This window comes from Dermacentor variabilis, chromosome 4 (assembly GCF_050947875.1).
Source record: "Dermacentor variabilis isolate Ectoservices chromosome 4, ASM5094787v1, whole genome shotgun sequence".
NCBI lineage: Eukaryota > Metazoa > Arthropoda > Arachnida > Ixodida > Ixodidae > Dermacentor > Dermacentor variabilis.
This window is the reverse complement of record NC_134571.1, coordinates 17,662,926-17,685,116: the sequence shown is the minus strand read 5'-3', so window position 1 is coordinate 17,685,116 and position 22,191 is coordinate 17,662,926. Positions and strand designations below refer to the sequence as shown.

General features: G+C 43.1%; 1 protein-coding gene across 1 annotated transcript in view; it reads left to right on the top strand.

The window, feature by feature from the left end:
- The window catches only part of Clk (circadian locomoter output cycles kaput protein Clock), a 72,193-nt gene that overhangs the window by 25,159 nt on the left and 24,843 nt on the right, over positions 1–22,191 (top strand). Inside the window, exons 6-7 of the mRNA XM_075687260.1 lie at positions 396–512; positions 3,062–3,278. Of these exons, the coding sequence (XP_075543375.1) occupies positions 396–512; positions 3,062–3,278 (334 nt within the window). The remainder of the gene's footprint in view (positions 1–395; positions 513–3,061; positions 3,279–22,191) is intronic.

Genomic DNA, 22,191 nt, shown 5'->3' with positions numbered 1-22,191 from the left:
GAATCCGCTTAATGCTGACAGCAGCACAGACCTTTGTCGAGAATTAACGTTCGGAGCCTTTGTGCTGTGACAATAAAAGTCATAACCATAAAAGATGGGAAGAACGCACACAGGAGAAACACACAGGCACGCACGCACGCATGCGCGCGCACACACAGAAAGAAAAGTTTCGCCTCTTTTAATATCCAGTCATTATGAATCATTCACAGCTCTTGGACGCTTTAGGTTTTTCCGAACCAATTTTTCATACAGGGTGGTCTTTATATATATGAACTTTCAGATTTCAAACCAATATATTTGGGAATGTACTTACCGCGAGAAAGTCAAGGCCTTAGCATAGTACAATTAGAACGACACCTCGCATATCCCTAGTCGTTGTATTTTTTTACCAACAGAAACGTACGTAAATGTGGATCTCTACATGAAAAGAGGGAACCTTGGTTCAACAGACTCAAGCGTGATATACGAACCCATGAATCTCAAAGGAACATTCCTAACTGCGGTGGGAGAAGGTGAGTATTTCAGAGTTCAGTTCTTATAAGTTTCCCTCAGGCAAATTTCTTTGTAATTCAATACAATTCCAGTGAAGTTGAAAGCTTTTAAGAAAGAAAAAAATGGAGCGAGTTAAGAGCGTTCAGCAAATCCGCTCATAGCCTTCCCCGAATGTTGTAATCAAGGTTTGTATTCACAAATCTGTGTCATCCGCAATTAGGTGCCACTAAACCGATGACCTTGTTATTAGGCTGGTTGGTATCCTGAGTGGCAGGTGCCCGCCTGCGACACATGACAGCGATCGGCCTGATACATTAGCTCATTGAGGGATTTTCCCATTGGCAGGCCTATGAGCAAATGCTCTTGCGCAAGCTAACTCCAAACAAAACAGAAGTTCAAAAGAACGTGGAGGCTTAAAGAGATCAACAGTGGCCGAATAAGGGATGTCGTTTGAGCCAACCTTTAGACAAGGAAACTTTTCTTAAGTAAGTCGGCTTGTGTAAACGTTGACTCCAGCGACATCTCTTGTTCGGCAACTGTAGGTGACTTATTGCAATATAAGTTTTGGAAGCACGGGACCAGATTAAATCATATTTGACATAGGCCTTTTATGTCCAGTATGTCACAACCAACCTTTTGTTTGGTAAGTTGTTCACCCTACAAAACTAACAGTTGCATTGTGAAACTTCATAATAAGAGCAGTGCGTAAACACGAAAGGAAGGAGTGACAAGGCGTCAGAGACTGGAGTACACTTCCCCTTTCCGCTCCTAATTAATTAGCTCTTCGACGGAATACGAGCAGATTTGACTGCGCTCGATGGTAGGGTTAAGGATTGAAAGGCTTGCGCCAAAGTAACCTAACAACGCCCAAGACGAAGCGAGAGAATGTTAAAATATGCGTCACCCTGGCTGGTATCCGACCTTTTACAGGGTTGCGAATTGTTGCGCCGTCAACTGGTCGTCCACGGAACCTTATATGTAACTTGGCACTACTGGAAACGGCGACATTTAGGATTTCGCTTGTTCCTCGCGTAATTGGTTGCTTTGGCGCGTGGAACTTCAAATCGCACCCAGTTAGCTCAGCAGTGTCAACGAACGAAAAGATTGAAGCCTGTTCATACTAGCCTCTTTGCTCTGTCCACGGAACCCCAGGCTGTTTCGATTAATAGATTTCTTCTGATGGTATTCAGCTTACCATGACCAACGGCTGCACTGCAGTCATGGCTACGTTCGATGGTAGGGTTAGAGATTGAAAGTCTTGCGCCAAAGTAACCTAACAATGACCAAAAGAAGAAAGAGAATGATAGAACGCCCAAGAAGAAGCAAGACAATGTTGGAATACGCTTCATACTGGCTAGTTCTCGATTTTTTACAGGGTCGCGGATTGCTTTGCTGTAACGTGGTCGTCCACGGAACTTGATATGTAACTTGGCACTACTGGAAATGGCGAAATGTAGGATTTGTCTTCTTCCTCGCGTAATTTGTCGCTTTCGAGCGTAGAACTTCAAATCGCCCCCAGTTCGTCACTGTAATGATGCACACATCTGACAACAACATGAGACGACGGAATTTCTAGAAAATGCGTCACGTGTAAGATGTGAGAGCTTTGGAAATAAAGTCGATACTTACATGCCCAGGTTAAAAAAGAAAAAAAAAAGGAATCCGGCGATTATACGCACCTGCAATTGAATTTTATGCTACATTTGCTCGCATTCCCTAGAACAGCTAACTAATTAGGAGCGGAAAGGGGAAGTATACTCCAAGCTCTGACGCCTTGTCCCTCCTTCCTTTCGTGTTTACGCATTGCTCTTAGCATGAAGTTTTGCAATGAGACTATTCGTTTGCTTTGTTGTGCGCTTGGGTTTGCATTGTGTATGTTGTATGTCTGTAGTGTACCCTGTGCGTAGAATTCTCTTTATTGTCGTTTTTATCCGGTGTAGCATGCTAGGCGTCCTGCCAAGTTTGCCATTCCTTAATTATCGCTCTAACTGCGATTGCGAGTGCTATTGTGACATTGTTTTCACATCTAATATTGCACAACGGACCATCTGTTTCGACGATCAGAAATTATTAACACACATGAAGTGTTACTGCAGAAGTGACGCAAATTCTTTAAATTTTCTTCATTCATTGACAGACTGATAATTTTGTGATAAAACAAAGTGATTATTATAGTCCAGCACCTAACTGGGGGCCTTAGAGGAACATTTTTAAGGCAAACATAGCGTAATGAAAGCACTGAGAAAACGGAAGCTGCCATATACTTTCTGAACGCTGCGTTGCCGAACCTCAGAAGATTTCTTCAATTACCACGACTCTGAATGGGGTTCAAGGATGACGGTGCCAGTATTCTTTGTAGTACTCTCACCGTGAATCCAACTGTAGTCCTAAATGTAGTAATCCCAGAACGATAACCGGAGTTCTGAGACCAAGCTCACCGAGCAAGTGATGTGAAGCTGAATGAACAGGCCGAGCAGTGCGACTATAGCTTACAGTGCACGTCACTTCATGAAGGCGTCAGTGTCGTTCAGCAGCCAGCTCTTCAATGAGTTTTGTGTGGAACGAGCAGGCTTTCCTCTGGGTGGTTTGGAGTACGACTCGAACAGCTGTAGCAGCGCTTGCTCTCCCAACACTGGTTCGGCTGAACAGCAGGCGCCCTGCCTGGTGGCCATGGTGCGCCTGCAGACGCCGCAGCTCATGCACGAGCTCATCCTTTGCGACGGCTCGAGGAACGAGTTCAGCTCGCGACACAGCCTCGAGTGGAAGTTCCTCTTCTTGGACCACAGGTAATGCCCGGCTCACCTTGGCGCGCGTGTTTACCGTTTCATTATTTGTATCGCTGTAATGCGAGCTGTTCTGCGGCACAAGGTAGTTTGAATGCACAACGTACGCTTTTCATTTGCAAGAGCTATCATCATCATCATCATAATCATCTTTTATGTCTTTATGTCCACTGTAAGACGAAGACTGCGATCTCCAATCACCCCTGTCCTGCGCCAACTGATTCCAACTAACGCCTACGAATTTTATAATTTCATCACCCCACATAGTTTTATGCAGTCCTAGACTGCGCTTCCCTTATCTTGGCACCCATTCTGTAACCAATAGTCCACTGGTTATCTAACTTGCCCATTAATTGACCTGCGCAGCTCCATTTTTTTCTCTTAATGTGAATTAGAATATCGGCTATCCCCGTTTGTTCTGATTCACACCGCTCTCTTCCTGTCTCTTAACATTACGCGTAACATTCTTCGTCCCATCACGCTTTGCGCGGTCCTTAACTTCTTCGCGAACTTCTCTGTCAGTCTCCAAGTTTCTGCCCAATATGTTAAAACCTGTAAAATGCACTGATTGTACATATGATAGCGGTAAGCTTCCAGTCGGGATCTGGCAATGCCTGCCGTATGCACACCAACCCATAATTATTTTTTTTGTTAATTCTTTGTTATTATATGTCAAACATTACGAATAATTGGCTAACGTGTATTCGGAAAAACAATTCTAGCATAAGAACTCTTGTGAATGTGGTCCCAAGGCCCGTATTCGAAAAACGTTCTGCGCTTGAGAGAGAGAGCGAGACAAAACGGAAGGAAAGACAGGGAGGTTAGCTAGAAATGTTCATTAAGATAACATATTCTGTTATTGACAGAAGTTGTGTTTCTCAGGATGTATATGTTGTGCCATAAATTATTTTGCATTTATTATGAAATGACTTGTAGTGTTTGTTGTGTATACTATTTTGACCCCCCCCCCCACCTCTGTAATGCCACACTGGCGCTGTGGGTTCTGTAATAAATAAATAAATAAATAAATAAATAAATAAATAAGGGCAGGTGCCATTCAGTAATGATGCTGGAAATATTATTTATCGAAGGCAGCTGATCAGTTTCAAAGAGAACTTACAAAGAAAACTCTTTATGAACTCGGCCCCAGGCCCCGTATTCACAAAAAGTTCCTACGCTGGAACTGCTCGTAAGAGGAGGCGCCAGGCAATTGTCATGTTGCATTTTAGTAGCCAAGGCGGTTCGGTCATTGGCAGAAAGCGTTTAAGAATGAAAAGCGTCGTGAATTCGGTCTCAGGAGTGCAATTATGCAGATGCGTGTGTGGCCGTACGACGCATGCCCCTCCGCCTCGGAGATTGAATGTTTGCTATTTAACAGCTGCCTTCGCTAATGATATGATTGGCGTCGGCTTTTACAGACAGTTATAGCCTAAGAATTATTTGTGTGTGTGTGTGTGTGTGTGTGTGTGTGTGTGTGTGTGTGTGTGTGTGTGTGTGTGTGTGTGTGTGTGTGTGTGTGTGTGTGTGTGTGTGTGTGTGTGTGTGTGTGTGTGTGTGTGTGTGTGTGTGTGTGTGTGTGTGTGTGTGTGTGTGTGTGTGTGTGTGTGTGTGTGTCGATACTTACATGCCTTACTTACGGTCCGGACTCATAGCTCTTTATCGACTCCACTGAGTGTAGCACAGCGCCGCACTCGACTGAAGATGCCATGGCGCTTCACTGACGCTCCTTGATGACTTCTGTGTGTGTGTATATATATATATATATATATATATATATATATATATATATATATATATATATATATATATATATATATAGAGAGAGAGAGAGAGAGAGAGAGAGAGAGAGCATTCAACCACACGGACGAATAACAAACGCAGTACTGAACAGTTTAGCTCAGGCTACTGAAAGAAAAATCGGCAGCATGTTACACTCTCGTAACACGTGAAGGCGAAAGCCTGCTCTACACGTGCATTAAGTTATCTGATCGGAGGGGTCGGACTTCTTGCAAGACATAACGAGCTTCAGTGTGAAGTAAACGTATTGCGCGGTAGGTCAATTTGCTCAATGACATATGCGAACGCCCAATGCACTATATCAAATAAAATTAAATTTATTTCAACACACAATTGATGCTGAGGACCGTGGACAAACAGCCAGCATGGCTTAATGTGGTCCATGGCCCCGTTTTGCAGGCAGCAGCAAATACAACAAAGGATGAGCGTAGTTAAACACAAGAGAAATTGGAAAAATAGGTTCCCACACTAATAAATGTGAAACATTTTTCATGATAACTATATGCAAGTATTAGAACAAAGTAAAGATACATGATGAGTAATTCTCATAATACAGCTAGTCATGAATACATCACAACATACACAAGAAACAATTAAAAAATGCAGCACTATGTACAGTTCTATTATAAGACACAGTATATGGAAATATTTCATACAGTAACATATGCAGAAGGATTTGATACGCACAGTGCAAAACATCATTATACAAGAACTGCACTTTTTCAAAGAACCTTCAAGCGTCTATATACATATTTGCATCTAGATATATGTTAATTCTAGCAGAGAAATAAGCATTACGTTATGTTTGCCTTGTTTATATGGTAGGGTTATTTCATGCTTTCTTTCGTTTTTTCTTTCTCTTCGTCTTTCTTCTTTTTCCTTTGGCTCTTCCTTTCTTTGTTCTCGCTTTCTTTGTTCTTTATTTCGTCCCTTGTTTCGCCCCTGCAGGGGCGTCTGCGTCAGCAGGCGTTTGGTGCGTTGCGACGCCACGTACCCGAGCACACGAGGGTTAGACCCTCCCGCGTTTAACCGCACGCGGCTTAGCTGTGTCCGGGGAAAAGGGGATCCTGGGGGGTTGAACTAATGCCGGGTGTTTTGACCTTTACGGCCCCTCGGCGGCGGCAACGCACCTCTTTGGCCTTGGCTTCACGTAGACGGCACCCCTGGACTGACCCACCCTGGGGAAATTGGTAGTTGCCTTTTCCTGTCAGTCTCTCCCTCCCAGCTTCATCTTTCTCTCACTTTCCATCTTTCCTGTCTTCTCCTGGCTTCCCCTTACTTCTAAGTATTCCAGGCAGCAAGGGTTAACCTTGTGTGTGATAGCCAATCTTGGTTATAACATATCTGGTTGTAATGGCTGTGTACAGATGGCGTTGGCAGGCCTTGTTTAGGCCTTACAAGAGCTTGGTGGCGCAACCCACCGCCCAGTTCCAAAGGGGACGCTCATAACATCCATCTATCCATCCATACACAAATCTTGCGACGTCTCCTTGTTGGGATCCATGGTGCCTGGCTGGCACCGCTGCCGAAAATTATATGTTACTCCCGGTGAGCTCTCCCCCCCCCCCCCCTCTTTGATCGCACTCAGAAAAGAGGGCGCACAAATGAATGTTCTAGTTTTTCGGACGACAGAGAGAAAACTTTCCGAGATATCTTGTAATACATTCAGAGAAACCAGAAAGGACAGTCAGAATGATCTCACCTTTCGTAGTTCCAAATCACTTACTGAAGCTCTTGGCACAGGCTATAAAGCATCAGAGATGGCGAGCGGTGATATCCTTCTGGAGCTCCGAGAAAAGGAGCAACATGAAACTCCCATACCCATGCCCCTGCTGGCGCTGAGCCGTGCCCCCGCAAGGGTTGCAGAAGATAGTGCCAGCCTTTCCTCCTTTCCCCACAAGAAATACTTCCCTAAGCTAGTGTCATTCGGAGACATCCCGGTGACAGTGACGCCACACCGTACCATGAACACAATTGGAGGCGTCGTTTCCGATGATGATTTGATGGAGCTGACCGAAGCTGAACTTCTAGAAGAATGCAATGATCCGAATGTGATTAATGTCAAGCGTATTAAAATGAGGCGCGGCGGTAAAGAGTTCAATACCAAGCACTTAATACTTACATTTGGCTCTTGCATCCTGCCCGACACTGTCGAGGCAGGATATGTGAAGTTAGCGTAAGACCATATGTCCCAAATCCTCTGCGGTGTTTCAAATGCCAGCGATTAAGCCACAGTTCACAGAACTGCTGAGGCCGCCAAACCTGTTCTAAATGCAGTGCTCATGAGCATCCATCAGAATCCTGTGAAAATACTCTACACTGTCAACTGCGATGGGAAGCACGACACCTACTGGTGGTCCTACCCGTCGTGGAAGAAAGAAAAGGAAATTGTAGCTATCAAAGTCAAGGAGAATATTTCATTTAGAGAGGCATGAAGGCGGGTATCATACCTGCTCAAGAACAGCTCTGCTGATGTGGCGCGCCAGGGGGCAGCGACACAACGGCTTCCGGCGACTCTCCGGCCCACACGCAGTGAGCCGCCACTGACGCCATCCGCCCCCTTGGCGGGTGCAGCTGGCGCTGCTCCGCTGCTAAGCAGAAGGGGCCATCGACTTCCGGGATGGTGGCCTCAAAGCTCTCGTCTCCCGAGGCGAGGCCTTCACGTCAAACACAGCGCTCGCAAGAGCGCGTGTTCAGCGCCTCGCAATAATCCATGGTCGTAACAACCGGCCAGACGGCGCCGCCAGCGCCTAAGGTGGGGCCAGACACTCGTGATCGCTCCAAAAAGGAAAAGGCCTGTATAACAGGGCCCCCAAGAGGCTCTGTAAGTTAGTCTATTTGCACGAGCAAAACAGCACAAACATCGTCTGCAACATGGATACACAGATACTGTAATGTAATGTCAGAGGACTTTGTAACCTAGACGACATTACATAACTCATACATAATTTAATCCGAGAGTGCTGTGTGTCAAACAAACATACTTAAAGCCTACACAGTCAAACTTTCTCAAAACAATATGCCATTGTCCGTAAAGGCCGTGACAGCGCTTCTGCCTCGTCCGGAGCTGTAGATATAGCTCTAAATTAGTCTGTCGCTTGCCAACAATTTGCCCTTCAGACGCCCCTAGAGGCTGTATCTGTGCGAGCAATATTATTCAACAACCTGATGACCATTTGCTGCATTTACACACCGCTTAACTATCACCTCAATAAAACGGAATTTCACAGCCTCATCGACCAGCTCCCAGAATCATACAATATAACCGGCGATTTCAATGCGCATAACGCGCTTTGGGGAGACTCGCGATGCGATGCGAGAGGTCGACTGAAAGAAAGCTTCCTTGTGAACTCCGGTGCATGCGACTTTAATAAGGAAGAACCAACACATTAGAACTTTATCACAATTCACCTTCATCCATAGACTTGTCGATTGCCTGCGCCTCTCTATTCCCTGGTTTAGAATGGCATGTAATCAAAAATCTATTTGGAAATGACGACTTCCCAGTAACACTTAACCTAGTAAGACAACATGACTCCCTTCCGCATGCACCTCTCTGGAAACTAGCCGAAGATAATTGTAAATCCTTTAAGGAATCCACGTACATGACACGATATTTTATAAGTAATTTTAGTATAGGTCATGCCGTATCATATTTTACCACTTTTATTCTTGACGCTGCATAACAGTTCATCCCTAAAACAAAAGGTCGTTTATGTGGAGGACGAGTTCCGTGGTGGAACGAGCACTGCAGGCAAGCTTGAAAAAAGCAAGGCAAAGCAGGGGGCATTTTGCGCCGATACCCAACTGCAGAAAACCTTGTTGAATTCAAACAGCATAAATCACATTGAAGACGCACGCGACGACAGGCTAGGATAGCAAGCTGGGAGAGGTTTCTTTGCGGAATGAACTTGTATACCCAAGAAACAAAAGTGTGTATTGACGTATACGTATTATTACTATACGTATTTTGTATACACTTCAAAGACATTACTTAAATACAAAGAAACAGAAGAACGCAAGACATTGGACCGCAAATGCGAAGGAAACGATCTATATTACCGTCCATTGAACATTGCCGAGCTTAGAGCTACACTGAACGCCTGCAAAACCTCTGCGCCGGGAGCAGACAGGATCATGTATGATATGCTCAAGAACATGCACACATACACACAAATTACATTGCTCGCACTTTTTAATCACATTTGAGCAGCCGGACACCTTCCAGCTACAGGGAAAGAAGCTATCGTTGTAGCAGTCTTGAAACAGGGTAAAGAGCAATGCTTGGTAACAAGCTACCGGCCGATAACGCTTACAAACTGCCTACGTAAACTTTTCGAAGGAATGGTAAATCGCCGTATTTTGCATTTTTTAGAATCAATGAACACGCTTGATCCCTACCAATGTGGTTTTTGAGAAGGCAGGTGCACAACTGACCATCTTGTGCGCATTGAGCCAAACATCCACAATGCATTTGCCCATAAAGAATACTTCTTATCAGTTTATCTAGACATCGAAAAGGCCTATGATAGCACATGGTGGTACGGTATTATCAGAGACCTGTCGGGAAAGGGCATCCGTGACAACATGCTCAGCATAATTAAAAGCTATCTCTCGCGCCGTACTTTCCGTGTTAGGATAGGTAATGCTCTGTCTAGCTCATTTACACAAGTGGCGTACCGCAGGATGACGTACTTAGCTGCACCCTTTTTATTGTTAAAATCAATTCTTTACGTTAGTATATTCCACACAGTATGTTTTATTCTGCATATGTCGATGATGTGCAGATTGTATTTAAGTGTGTGAGCGACACGTTCACTTTGGGCTGAACAAAGTCTCGACGTCGGCAGATCAGAACGACTTCAAGCTGAATCCGCAGAAATGTTCCTCTGCCCTCTTTAAAAGGAAGAGAGGCCTTGTCCCAAAGCCTAGTATTCAGCACTATGACCAGCGCTTATCTTTGAACACGCAGCACAAATTTCTTGGCGTGATACTTGACTTTAAACTTATATTTATTTATTTATTTATTTATTTATTTATTTATTTATTTCACGTACTTTCAAGGCCCGAAGGCGTTACAGAAAGGAGTGGAGTCAAAACAAGAAGTAATGCAGTTAAAAATACAAACAAAAAAGTATTAACAAAAAATACTAACAAAAGGCATTCTGAACGGCGGTCTTGAAGTTAGTAAGGTCGGTGATGAGTGCGATTGAGGCGGGAAGGCGATTCCAGTCCGTGCTTGTCCTGGGGATGAATGAGTCACTGTACCGGTTAGTACGGCACAATGGCACCCCGATGTTAAGGCTGTGGTCAGTGCGGGCAGAAATATAAGACGGAGGGGCAAGAAGGGTCTCTTTTAAAAGGGGGTTCAAGTGAAAAACTTTGTGAAAAAGGGAGAGACGGGAAGATTTGCGGCGTGACGAAAGATCAGGTAAGTTAAGAGTTCGTTTCATTGAAGAAATACTTGCATAGCGAGAATAATTAGATAATACAAAGCGTGCACTGCGGTTTTGAATACTTTCAAGAGTAGAAACTAATGAAGACTGAGTCGGATCCCAAATGGCTGAAGGATACTCCAATTTGGAGCGAACTAAAGTTTTATACAGAGTTAGCTTCAGGGAAGAAGGGGCAGAGCTTAAAATTACGGCGTAAGTAACCAAGCATGCTATTAGCGTTTTTAGTAACATACTCAATATGCCAGTCCCAAGAAAGGTTATTTGATATGTGAAGGCCGAGATACTTGTAAGAGCTAACTGACGTCACAGGTGCACCGTTAATAAAGTAGGTGTGTGTGGCAGTGTTACGAGATATACGCATGGCCTTGCATTTATTTGAATTTAGTTGCATGCACCAATTAGAACACCACTCAATTACGCGGTTAAGGTCGTCCTGCAGCTCTTGGGAATCTGAAGGATTAGTAATTTTACGGTAAAGAACACAGTCATCCGCGAAAAGCCTTATGGAAGAGGTAAGAACGCAGTTCGGAAAATCGTTAATATAGATTAGAAAGAGAAGTGGACCCAGGACTGACCCTTGAGGAACACCTGCTGGTACGTTAGAAAACCGAGAATTACAGTTATTAGTGTTTACAAACTGCGTCCTGTTAGAAAGAAAGTTTTTTATCCACTCGAGTACATTTGCGTCCAAGTTAAGTTGAGACAGCTTAAGCAGAAGTAAATCATGGGTCACAGAGTCAAAGGCTTTGGCAAAATCAAGAAATACGCAGTCAATGTCGGTACCTAGATCAGAAATTGCAAAGAGATCGTTAGTAAATGTTAAGAGCTGTGTTTCACAGGAAAAGAACTTACGGAAACCATGTTGACAGGGGTTGAAAAAGGAGTTTGATTCTAAAAACTCAGCCAAATGTGAATATATTATATGCTCAAGAATTTTACATGAAATGCTTGTTAGTGAGATAGGCCTGTAATTGCTGGGTAAGTGTGTGTTACCTGATTTATGAACTGGAATCACCTTTCCCACGCACCAGTCGTGTGGAAGAACAGACTGCTGTAATGACTGAGTGAAAATGTGCGACAAAATAACAGGAGAAAATACATTAGTACACTTCAAAATTTTTGAGTTCAGACAGTCTGGGCCGGCAGAGGAGGACGTTTTTTGATTGTTAATTAGGCAGCTAACACCAACCCAGTCAATAGAGATTGGATCCATGGGCGAAAAACCAGAATTGGATACAAGCGGTAATCCACGTGGCATTGTGGTAACATGTGAAGAGAACACATCATTAAATACATTACAGCATTCTTCAGGAGCAACAGGTTGATCATTTGGGTATGTTAATTGGATTATTTTGCTTGGAGTACCGTTAACTATGGTCCAGAATTTACGAGGATTAGTTTGCAAGATGGACGGAAGGGTAACAGAATAAAAATGCTTTTTCGCACTAGCGGCGGCTGTGTTGTAGTCACTTTCAGTGAGGTAGTAAGCGGACCAAGCAACGTCACTGCATGAAGCTTTTGCGCGACGAAACAACCGCTTTTTTTGTTACGTAGTCGCTTCAAAAAGGGGTTGAACCAAGGGGACCGTGGCTTGCAAGCGACTGTTCTTTGCGGCACGAAACGTTCGATTAATGACAACAATTTATTTTTGAAAATGCACCAGTTCTCTTCAACACAGCGCTGATCGCAATTAGCGATGTAAGAAGCTGCGAAATTTTCCATTTCAGCGGTAATGGAAGCCAAGTCGGCTTTGCTGTAATCGCGGATCACCTTCGTAGTTTTCTTAACAGGAGCCCGTGTGTTGATATGAAAAGTGAGTGCAAGGTGATCACTTAAGCCTTTTATGTAAATAATTGGGGAAACTGTGTCAGGGTTCGTAGTGAGAATCAGATCTAGTATGTTAGATGAAGAGCCAGACACGCGCGTTGGTTTCAGTACAAGCTGGGTGAAGTGGAAATCCAAACAAGTGTTTATAAACTGGGTACTCTGAGAAGACTGGGACGTTGCCGTGTCGTTACGCCAAATGATATCGGGAAAGTTGAAGTCACCAAGAAGAAAAGGGGGAGCGTTAGGGTATCTGACGACTAATTTATTCAATGCGTCGTGAAGGTCATCGTAAAATGATGTCGAAGCAGTAGGAGGGCGATAGCATGTGCAAAATATAACATCTCTGTTGTCGAGTACAACGCGCACGCAAACAAGTTCAAGTGGTGTTTTTATGGAAACTGAGCTTGAAGTGAGCGTTTCAGTAACTGCAATCAAGACACCTCCACCTGATCGCACACCACGATCGCAGCGATAACACGAATACAGTTTTGACAATCAAAAATTTCGCTATTCTTTATCCATGCAGAGAGCCATGTTTCAGTGAGACATACTATGTCAGCAGCGCATGAATCAATCAGTGAGGACACCGCAGCACGTTTATTTAGTAGACTTCACACGTTAGTGAAAAAAACAGATATGGTGTTATTAGATTGCGCATGTGCTAGCTATGTCGAACCATTTCCTTCGATAGCTTGACGCAACCGAACAGAAGAGCGTGCTGCACGTGGCATGTTGACTTCGCCTACATTGTCAGTGGTAGAACAGTAAACGTAGCACTTCTTGTTCAAAAATAACTTATTTAGCCGTATTGAGTGTGCCTGTCCTGATGCCTTAGCAAAATCAAGCAGCTTTTTCCTAGACTGGCGCGTTGCTCGGCAGAAATCTTCGCCCACAGATACCCCGGTGGATTTCAGATTAGATTTTAGTGCCAGAATTTTATCCTTTAGTTTTGAGCAAGAAAATTTCATTATAATCGGGCGAGTCTTATTAGCAGTATACGAGCCAAGTCGGTGGGCTCTACATACCATATTCTCGGGGACCTCAAACTTAAGATGATGAGATAAAAATTCACACACCAATTTTTCGGACTGCGCCCATGTTTCTGACGGAGTGTCAGAAATACCATAAAATATTAAGTTATCCCGGCGGGAGCGATCTTCTAGATCATCGAGACGTGTCAGGAGGGAGGCATCTTCAGTTTTAACGGCGTGAGAAGTATGTCAGCTGACGATGGGTTAAGCTCAAGTGATTCAACAAGCGATTCAACTGTCGTTAATCTAGTGGTTAAATCGGACACTTGATTAGTTAATTGAGCTTGCTTTTCCTTTAATTCGGCGAGACCACTCATTACCTCTGTGTGTCGTGAATCTATTTTTGCTGAAAGGGCAGAAATGGCTACAAGAAGTTCTTTGTACTGCGCGTCAGTTGCGGGTACCGGATTAAGTTCAACGTCACCAGATAGGATGAGTAGCCTTGCAACAAACGCACATTCACACAGTGAGGCAAAAAATACACTTGGGCATGGGAAAAGCAGCAGACAGACGTTACTCGTACGTTTAGAGTAAAGAGACGGAGCTTCACAGACCTGCATGAAGAAGCAAAAAGGGTTTAGCGGCGACTGCATGGTTGCCGCTATCCCGTGCCCACTGAAAGTGGCCGGACGAAGGCAGCTGCTTAAGTAGAGCCAGAAGGGAGATGTCGCTCCTGGCGGCTGTGAATCCGTGTGCAAAGGTATGAAGATGGCGCCCTGGATTACTTGCTGTCACCAAAGATCTTGACTTGCGTCAGATAGCAGGACTGGCAACGGTGTCGGTGAGTCATTATAGATGAGCACTGGTGAAACCGCACATGCGCAGGTCGAGGGATACAGCCATACTCCAAGGAGCACGATGAACTGCATGAAGAAGCAAAAAGGGTTTAGCGGTGGCTGCATGGTTGCCGCTATCCCGTGCCCATTCAATATTCGTTCCACATATAAAGTATCTCAAAGTGAAATGTTTGAAAACAATGAACATTCTTAAAATTCTAGCGCATACGGTATGTGGCAGTGCAGGGGCTGCTTAATGAAAGTGTGCAGGGGCCTAATACGGTCACGTCTGGACTATGATTCTGCGGTGTGTATCAGACTGTCACTCCAAGTGCATTAAAGATTTTGGATACCGTTCACCATTTAGGTATTCGCCTGGCAACAGGCGCCTTCCGAACAAGTCCTGTACAGAGTTTATACGTAGAATCTTATGAGTGATGATTCCAGCTGCAAAGAATATATATATAAACTTCGCATACTTCCTCAAAGTACAATAAAATCCTGAACACCCTTGTTTTAAAACAGTTAATGATTTTACGTCTACCATACTATTCGAAAACCGGCCTTCAATTCGAAAAGCTTTCTCACTACACGTGAGGAAGCTGAGCGAGGAAATGAATGTCCCACTACTTGTGCATCCACTGATGGCTCCAGCTGTGGCCACCGTGGCTGTCACAACTGATAGAATGCGACACGTACTTTGTCGAAGTTACAAAGCATGCTCCAGAGATGTACTTTCGTATGAAGTTCCTGGAACTCCAGTCGAAATACTCCTGCCCAGAATTTTATACCGACGTATCAAAGTCACCCAATGGGGTATCCTACGCGGAAGTTGGGCCATCCTTCTCGGAATGCAATATTCTGCACGCACAAACGAGCATCTTTACTGCAGAAGCTTATCGATTACTCTCGGGGCTGTAAAACACATAAAGGCATAAAAATTACAAAAAGCTGCCATATTTGCAGACTCTCTGAGCGTCGTAAGAGCTTTAGTGTCTTTACGAAAACATAAGAATACAGTAGTCAATGACCTCTATTCACGTATGTGCACTATGTATGCATCTAACAAACATATAGTGGTATGCTGGATGCCAGGCCACAGAGGCATAGTGGGCATTATGCTTGCAGACGAACTTGCTGTATTCATAACAACGAGAGCCTGTAAAGATACCATAGCTATCCCGCCCACAGTCTTAAAGTCTTTCTTGCGCAGAACACTCAGAAGCTTTTGGCAATCCATCTGGGTCCGTGAAACCTCTAATAAACTTCAGTGAATTAAGCCGAACGTGCAAAATTGACCTTCGGCAACAAAAACTCGACAAACAGATGTCATTTTCTATCGACTGAGAACAGGACCCGCATACGGTACCCATTCTTACTTGTTCACCCGTAGTGAACCTCTGTGGCAGGTGTGGTGAGAAGTTGACCGTTCTCCACGTCTTATTGGAGCGTCGGGAAGCAGATGCTGAACGAAGAAAGCACTTTCCTCTAGTGTACCTATGCCACCGGTATTGTTTCTTTGAGCTGAACCAATTTTTGATCATAAATCTGTATTAAATTTTTGACAAGGTTTCGATTTATTGCGCGTTATAAGCCACGATATTCGTACCCCATCCTCTCACGAGAGGCTGATGCTGCGATAGCAGCGACCTGTATGGCACATGCCTCCTGATCCTTGTGCTTAAGGGCCTTGGTGAGGCAGTAGTGCTACTTGTAGCGACATATTTTGGTACATCACCTCTTCATTTTACATTGTTTCTCCATAGCATATGTCATTTATAATAGTCTAGTTTTATTGCGAATATATTTGCGCGCTTTCTAACGAATATTTTTAGGCCTGTATACAGCCGTGTTACCTCTATTGAGGTATGAGTCATTGCTGATGATGACAGTTGTACCACTCTTCAACTTTTTGGACCACTTAACTTGATGATGATGTTTTTGAAGCACTCGACTAGACGCCGCTTTTTTCTCGGTATGAGCCATTACAACGAGCCACTTAAGGCTTTCCCCTTAAAACATGAAGTGATGTTACAGTGGGTCCCGGGATATGGTGGTATAGCAGGCAACAAATTAGTGGACTCGTTGGGAAAATCGGCCCATAGAGGTGCAGAAGTTCAACTCGTCCCTTTATTACCAATGGACACGCAACGGATATTAAGGGTACTAACGAAAGACGTGTGCATGGCAACCTGGTTAAATAAATATACTAAGGAATCGATTCTTTACGAAGTGGACCCTCAACTCAAGTAACCGTTGGATGTAGACATCTTGAAAAGTACCAAGACACTAATTCACCTACTCGAAGTCCCCTCATGGACGACCTGAGCCCGGGTCGTATCACTTTGCCGAATTTCCTATAAAGTTGTTTCCATCCATCCATTCCCCGGCTTGCTCCGGTGGCAACGACGATGAGGACGTTCGCTATCTCCTCCTCGAATGCCCTATATACGCGACGCAAAGCCGGCAGCTAGAACAAGCGCTACACTCTGCTGACCCTCGCCGACCTTTCACACTCGCAAAATTGCTGGCCCCATGGAAATCGGAAATAGCACAGCGAAAAGTTTTGGCCTCACTCGAACCTTTTTACGAAGACACAGGCATCCTTAACAAGTACTAGATATCGCACTGAATATACACCACAATGCAACTGCAACTCGCTTCTAGTATTCGTAATTACTGGCGCTTGTATATTACGTATTATACGCTTTTGTATTATGTGTATTCTCATCTGTTTATATGCTCATCACTGTCTACATCACGGGCGCTTGTCAGTGTTTATGATTTTGTTTACAAACTCATTGTGGTGTGACTTTCCTTTGCCTTTTGCATATATATATGTTAGTGGGTGCACAGGAGTGTGTACTGTGGATTTCTTGCCCTATGACGTGGTTTATTTTCATTTTTTACTATATATATTGTTCTTACCATGCGAAAAAGAGTAGCCGTCACCATTGCAGGGTGACTACATCTCTTTCTTTCATTTTCATTTCAACAACTGGGCGGAGTAATTTCAGAGCGGGCCCAGGTGGCACGTACTGTAAATAGATTGCAGATTAACCGATTGCCATTGCAATAAAAAAGACAGAAAAATGCGTTAGTGAGCGTTATTTTTGTCACTGACAGCCCCAGGTTTCAATCGCACATTATGAATCATTATAGTCAAGTGTTACCAATGTTTTCTGAAGCTTGTCACTTAAGTGAGACAAGAAAGTCAGTAGAAATTCTCGCTGTAACTCGCTATAACTGTGAAGTGGATTTTAAGGACGTAGGTGTTTTGAAACGCCCTAATATAAGCTAATGTGAAGTAAATCATTTACCTAGACGTTTCATGTTGGTCTAACGTCCGTGCAGCTGAAGGAAAAGAGTGAATTTACCAACAGGTTACAGAGAGCTGTAGATTTACTAATGTATTTTCTATAGGGTGGGCGAATATTCTAAGTTTCGAATATGAATAGTTGCTGCGTAATATTTTATTCGCATTCGAAGATGAACTATTTGGTATTTTCGAATATAGAAACTAACCAAATATTTCGCAACGACCGGCTTTTAAAATCGGGTTACTGTTCACCGCCTACTGAACAAAGTGTCGCAAAGTATAATTATCAGCAGTAAAACAGCGGCGGAGCTTTGTAGCAATAAGGAAACAAAAGAAAATCGGTAATGCAAGCTTTGTTTTCGGTTTCGCGGTGGAAGTATGGCGCTCGTTAACCATCCAGATCTTGTGCGCATGCATCAATACCCGAGAAATCGTGGACGTGGGAGCTGCCGTCTGCGTAGCACAAGTGGCAGTGCAACGCGAGCGTAACGCGGAGGCTGTGGATTCGGCTGTCACCGTCAGCAAGTTCTTTTCTTCCGCCATTTCCCTTTAGTTTCTCATGTCTGCAGTTCAATTAAAAACTACAGCCTATTTCCTTTATGCCTTCTTTTTCTTTTCTTCAATATCTGTTGATTTTGTATGATTCTCGTCCACAAATATGTGCGGGCGTTCTTACAAAAACATTGCCTTTACAAAACCAGGCCTCTCAGTTCCCCTTCTTTTTGTCCGATACATCTCAACCAGCTATTTTTACTTCTGGCCTGCCATTTAATCCTTTTGCTGTCTAGACATGCAGCAGTTTTATCCTTTGCGTTACAACCAGTGATGTTTTCATTGTAACAGGCCCTTTATTGTGTCTAGGGCACACAAATACCTAATTAGCTGTTTCTTTTTCTTTTCCATAACTTGTTATATTTTCTCAACAACTTTTTGCGTTTTTGGAAAGTTGTTCATACAGCAGCCTGTAATTCTTGAAAAGCTTGTATGCCACGACGCTCTAAAGGTGTCAAGCGGCTATTCCTGCAGTTCTTTTCATGACGGATGTAGTGATCTTGTGTGCAGAACTATCCTAATTGCCCGTGATAGTTGACTGCCTATTGATTACAAGCGTGTTCTTAATTATAACGAAATAAATACTACTGCTGTAAATATGTGCGTCTGCGTTTGCCTATTTGATTTGATATTCGATACTTACTATTCGTATACGAAAAAGTCAATATTCGATCGCCTACCTCTAATATTTAGGTAACGCATTATGACAGCTTAAATGTTTCATTGCCTTCAGATTAGAAATCTAAAAATACAGCACGATTCAAAAGAACACAATCACCGTAGTTTTCGTAGCATGAAAATGCACTATAGTGTACACGCTAATCCTAAGTTTTTTGTGCTTCTCGACGTTCGCGGTAGCAGAACTAGGCTCTGTGGAATGCGCTTTGCTGCGTGTTGTTAACAGGGCGATGACAATTGCCCAAGCTTCGCGCAGGTCAAATACCGCATTTTTGCCTTTGATCTACTTGAAAACCGCCGTAAAGTACTGATTGGTACAAAAGCTGCGAGAAACGGAAGTGGTTCGTTCAGTTAAACGCGAACGAGTTCAGCCGTTCCGATATGTACGCCTTTTTTACGCAGTCAGTGTGTCCTATTCACCTACTGTGTTCTAAATCTGAATACAAAACTTATTCCATTTGGTTTTGGTAAATTAGCTATCTGATACGCTTGCGCACGTCTACCAATTGAATGGATTTGGTGACACCACTGAACCCGCAGCGCTTAAACGCATGCAGATAGATTTTGCAAATAATAAAGCAACTTTGATTTTGTGAGCACAATGTGAAGGCTATGATTACCACTGTGCTGTGAAACACAATCACAATACGAAGGCTACCAATGCGAAGGCAACAGTTGGTTCACCGGGGTCACGGAGCCTATGCATCGTACAGCGAGTTTCGGCCACTTAAATGTAGCTTTAGAATATTAATGCGCGTTCTAGAAGGCCATTTTCCAAGTAACCATTCTAACTTATAAGTCGCTAAAATATTGCCAATTCTTCATTCAAGTCACTAAAAAAATAGCTGATTGCTAATATATATATATATATATATATATATATATATATATATATATATATATATATATATATGTATAGCTCGGCCTATCGAGGGATCAAATACATGAATAATATCTGCATTGCCAATTCCAATGATGCTGCAAACAAATTTTTGAACGCTACGCACTGTCAAGACAAGTAAAATACGTATCTTTGCATAACAGAATACGCTCTTATGTACAAAAAATTGGCCCGAAATAACCGAAATCAATGCTTCCATGTTTTTCTCCATTTCATAAGTAACATGAATAATAACCAACATGGATTTAGGAAGGGTTTATCGTGCGACACGCAACCATTTGAGTTCACGACTGAATTACATTTTAATCTGGACAGAAACCTGCAAACTGACTGCATGTTTTTAGATTTTTCGAAAGACTTTGATCGCGTAGCTCACTACCGAATAATTTCTAAACTGTCTTCGTTGTCCTTAGATTCACTAACGCTATCTTTGATTCGGAACTTTCTTACCAATCGGCAGCAGTTCAAGTGGTTAACAATATTTTCTCCCCACTCTCTTACGTTTCCTCTGGTGTGCCACAGGGCACTGTCCTCGGTCCACTACTTTTCCTGATATATATTAACGACTTACCGAATAACACTTCATCTCATGTGCGGATCTTTGCTGACGATTGTATAATTTACCGAGAAATTGCTAGTACTGATGACCACGTAAAAATTCAAAATGATCTTGACCTTATTAGCAGTTGGTGTAGCACCTGGTTAATGTCGCTTAATCCAGGTAAATATAAAGTAATGTCTTTCACTCGCAAACATTTCCTTTCCGACTTCTCATACTATATCAATAACAATCCTCTGCCTGTAGTTACTTCTTTCAAATACCTATAGGCGTAACCCTAACAACAAACCTTTCCTGGACTACACATATCAACATCTGCGGAAGTGCATTCCGATCCTTGGGATATTTACGCCGGAACCTCCGTAAGACGCCGACAAATGTCCGCAAATTAGCCTATGTTACATTTGTTCGCCCTAAACTTGAATTTGCTTCTTCAATATGGTCCCCTCATTACATTTATTTAACCACTATGCTAGAATCAGTTCAGAATAGAGCCGCTCGATTCATTTCACAAAATTACAACTGGAACGAAAGTAGAACGCAAATTAAAAACAATCTGTCAATGCCTCCTTTGAACACTCGTCGTGATGTAGCACTTATATTGCTGTTTCACAAGTACGTTCACGGACCGAAGCCATCACCGATAACCATTGCAAGCTTTTTCAATAACCTCACAAAGATTGCATAATCATCTTTCTTTCACGCGCATCTATGGCAAAACAGACGCTGTTAACTCATCTGCGCTTCTTTGTGTCACCCGCTTGTGGAACGACCTTCCCGATGTCCTGGTAGCTGAAGCTAACAAAGAAAAATTCCGTCATGACATAAACATTCCTTTCTTACTTAAAAAAAATTCTTGTCAGCGTTCCTTCATGTATGCTTTCTTTCTCTTTTCTTAAAATTTTAGAGTTTGTGTAAACTTGACTCTTCATTGTATTATTATTAACAATGAATTGTATAAATGTATAATTTTGTATAGTTGTTTGCTCTTTATACTGTGTAAATTTTTTTCCCTTAACCAATGCCCATTCTTCGGGCCTGTAAGGTATTTTGAATAAATAAAAAAAATATCACACGGACTTTAGAACTACATCAGTTCGAAACCAACAAAGCAGTGCATGCCACTGATATGAAAAATGGGAAGGCCGTGAAATGAACAAGTTGAGGACAATTATTTTAATGAAACTTTGTCATTCAAGAACCTTGTTTACATTTTTGTACATGTGCAATGGCCAGGAAAAAATCTCAATTACGCTGTCCTTTGTTCCAATGTATTGCGCAGGAGCAGCTGTCACCGGTCGTGTACTGTGGGCAATTGCACCGAAATAATAGTCGCAACAGAGAGCACATATAAAAAACACGAGTTCTGCAAAATGTACGAGGGTGAGTCAAATGAAAGTGAGCCGATGCGAATATATGACAAACGGGGTACTTTATTTAGAAGTAGTCTCCATGAGCATTTAGACATTTGTCCTGTTGACTAACGAGTCGCATGATTCCCGTCTCATATAGATCCTTGGGTTGCTGATTCAAAAAGTCTGTAACTGATTCTTTCACGTCACCGTCCGACACGAGTTTGGTTCCCTTGAGCTGTTCTCTTTTGTTTTTTCAATTGCCCAAAAATCTGTAAGTCGCATGGCGACAGGTCCGGGCTGGATGGCGGATGTTGCAGCGTTTCCCACTTGAACTTTGCCAGTGTTGTGCTAACCACATCAACGACGTGGGGACGGGCATTGTCGTTGAGCAAGATGACCCCATTCGTCAATTTTTCACGTCGTTTGCTCTTTATTGAGACACGCAGCCGATACGGCGTTTCACAATACCGGGAACGATTGATAGTCTCTCAAGGTTTAGCAAATTCGATCAGTAATGACCCCTGACGATAGAAAAAAAGAAAGGTAACAACATCTTCCCGGTGGAAATGAGGGCCTTTGCTTTCTTTGGGGGTGGTGAATTTGAATGTTTCCACTGTAAGCATTGTCGTCGTGTATCAAGCTCGTAATAGTGTCACCATGATTCA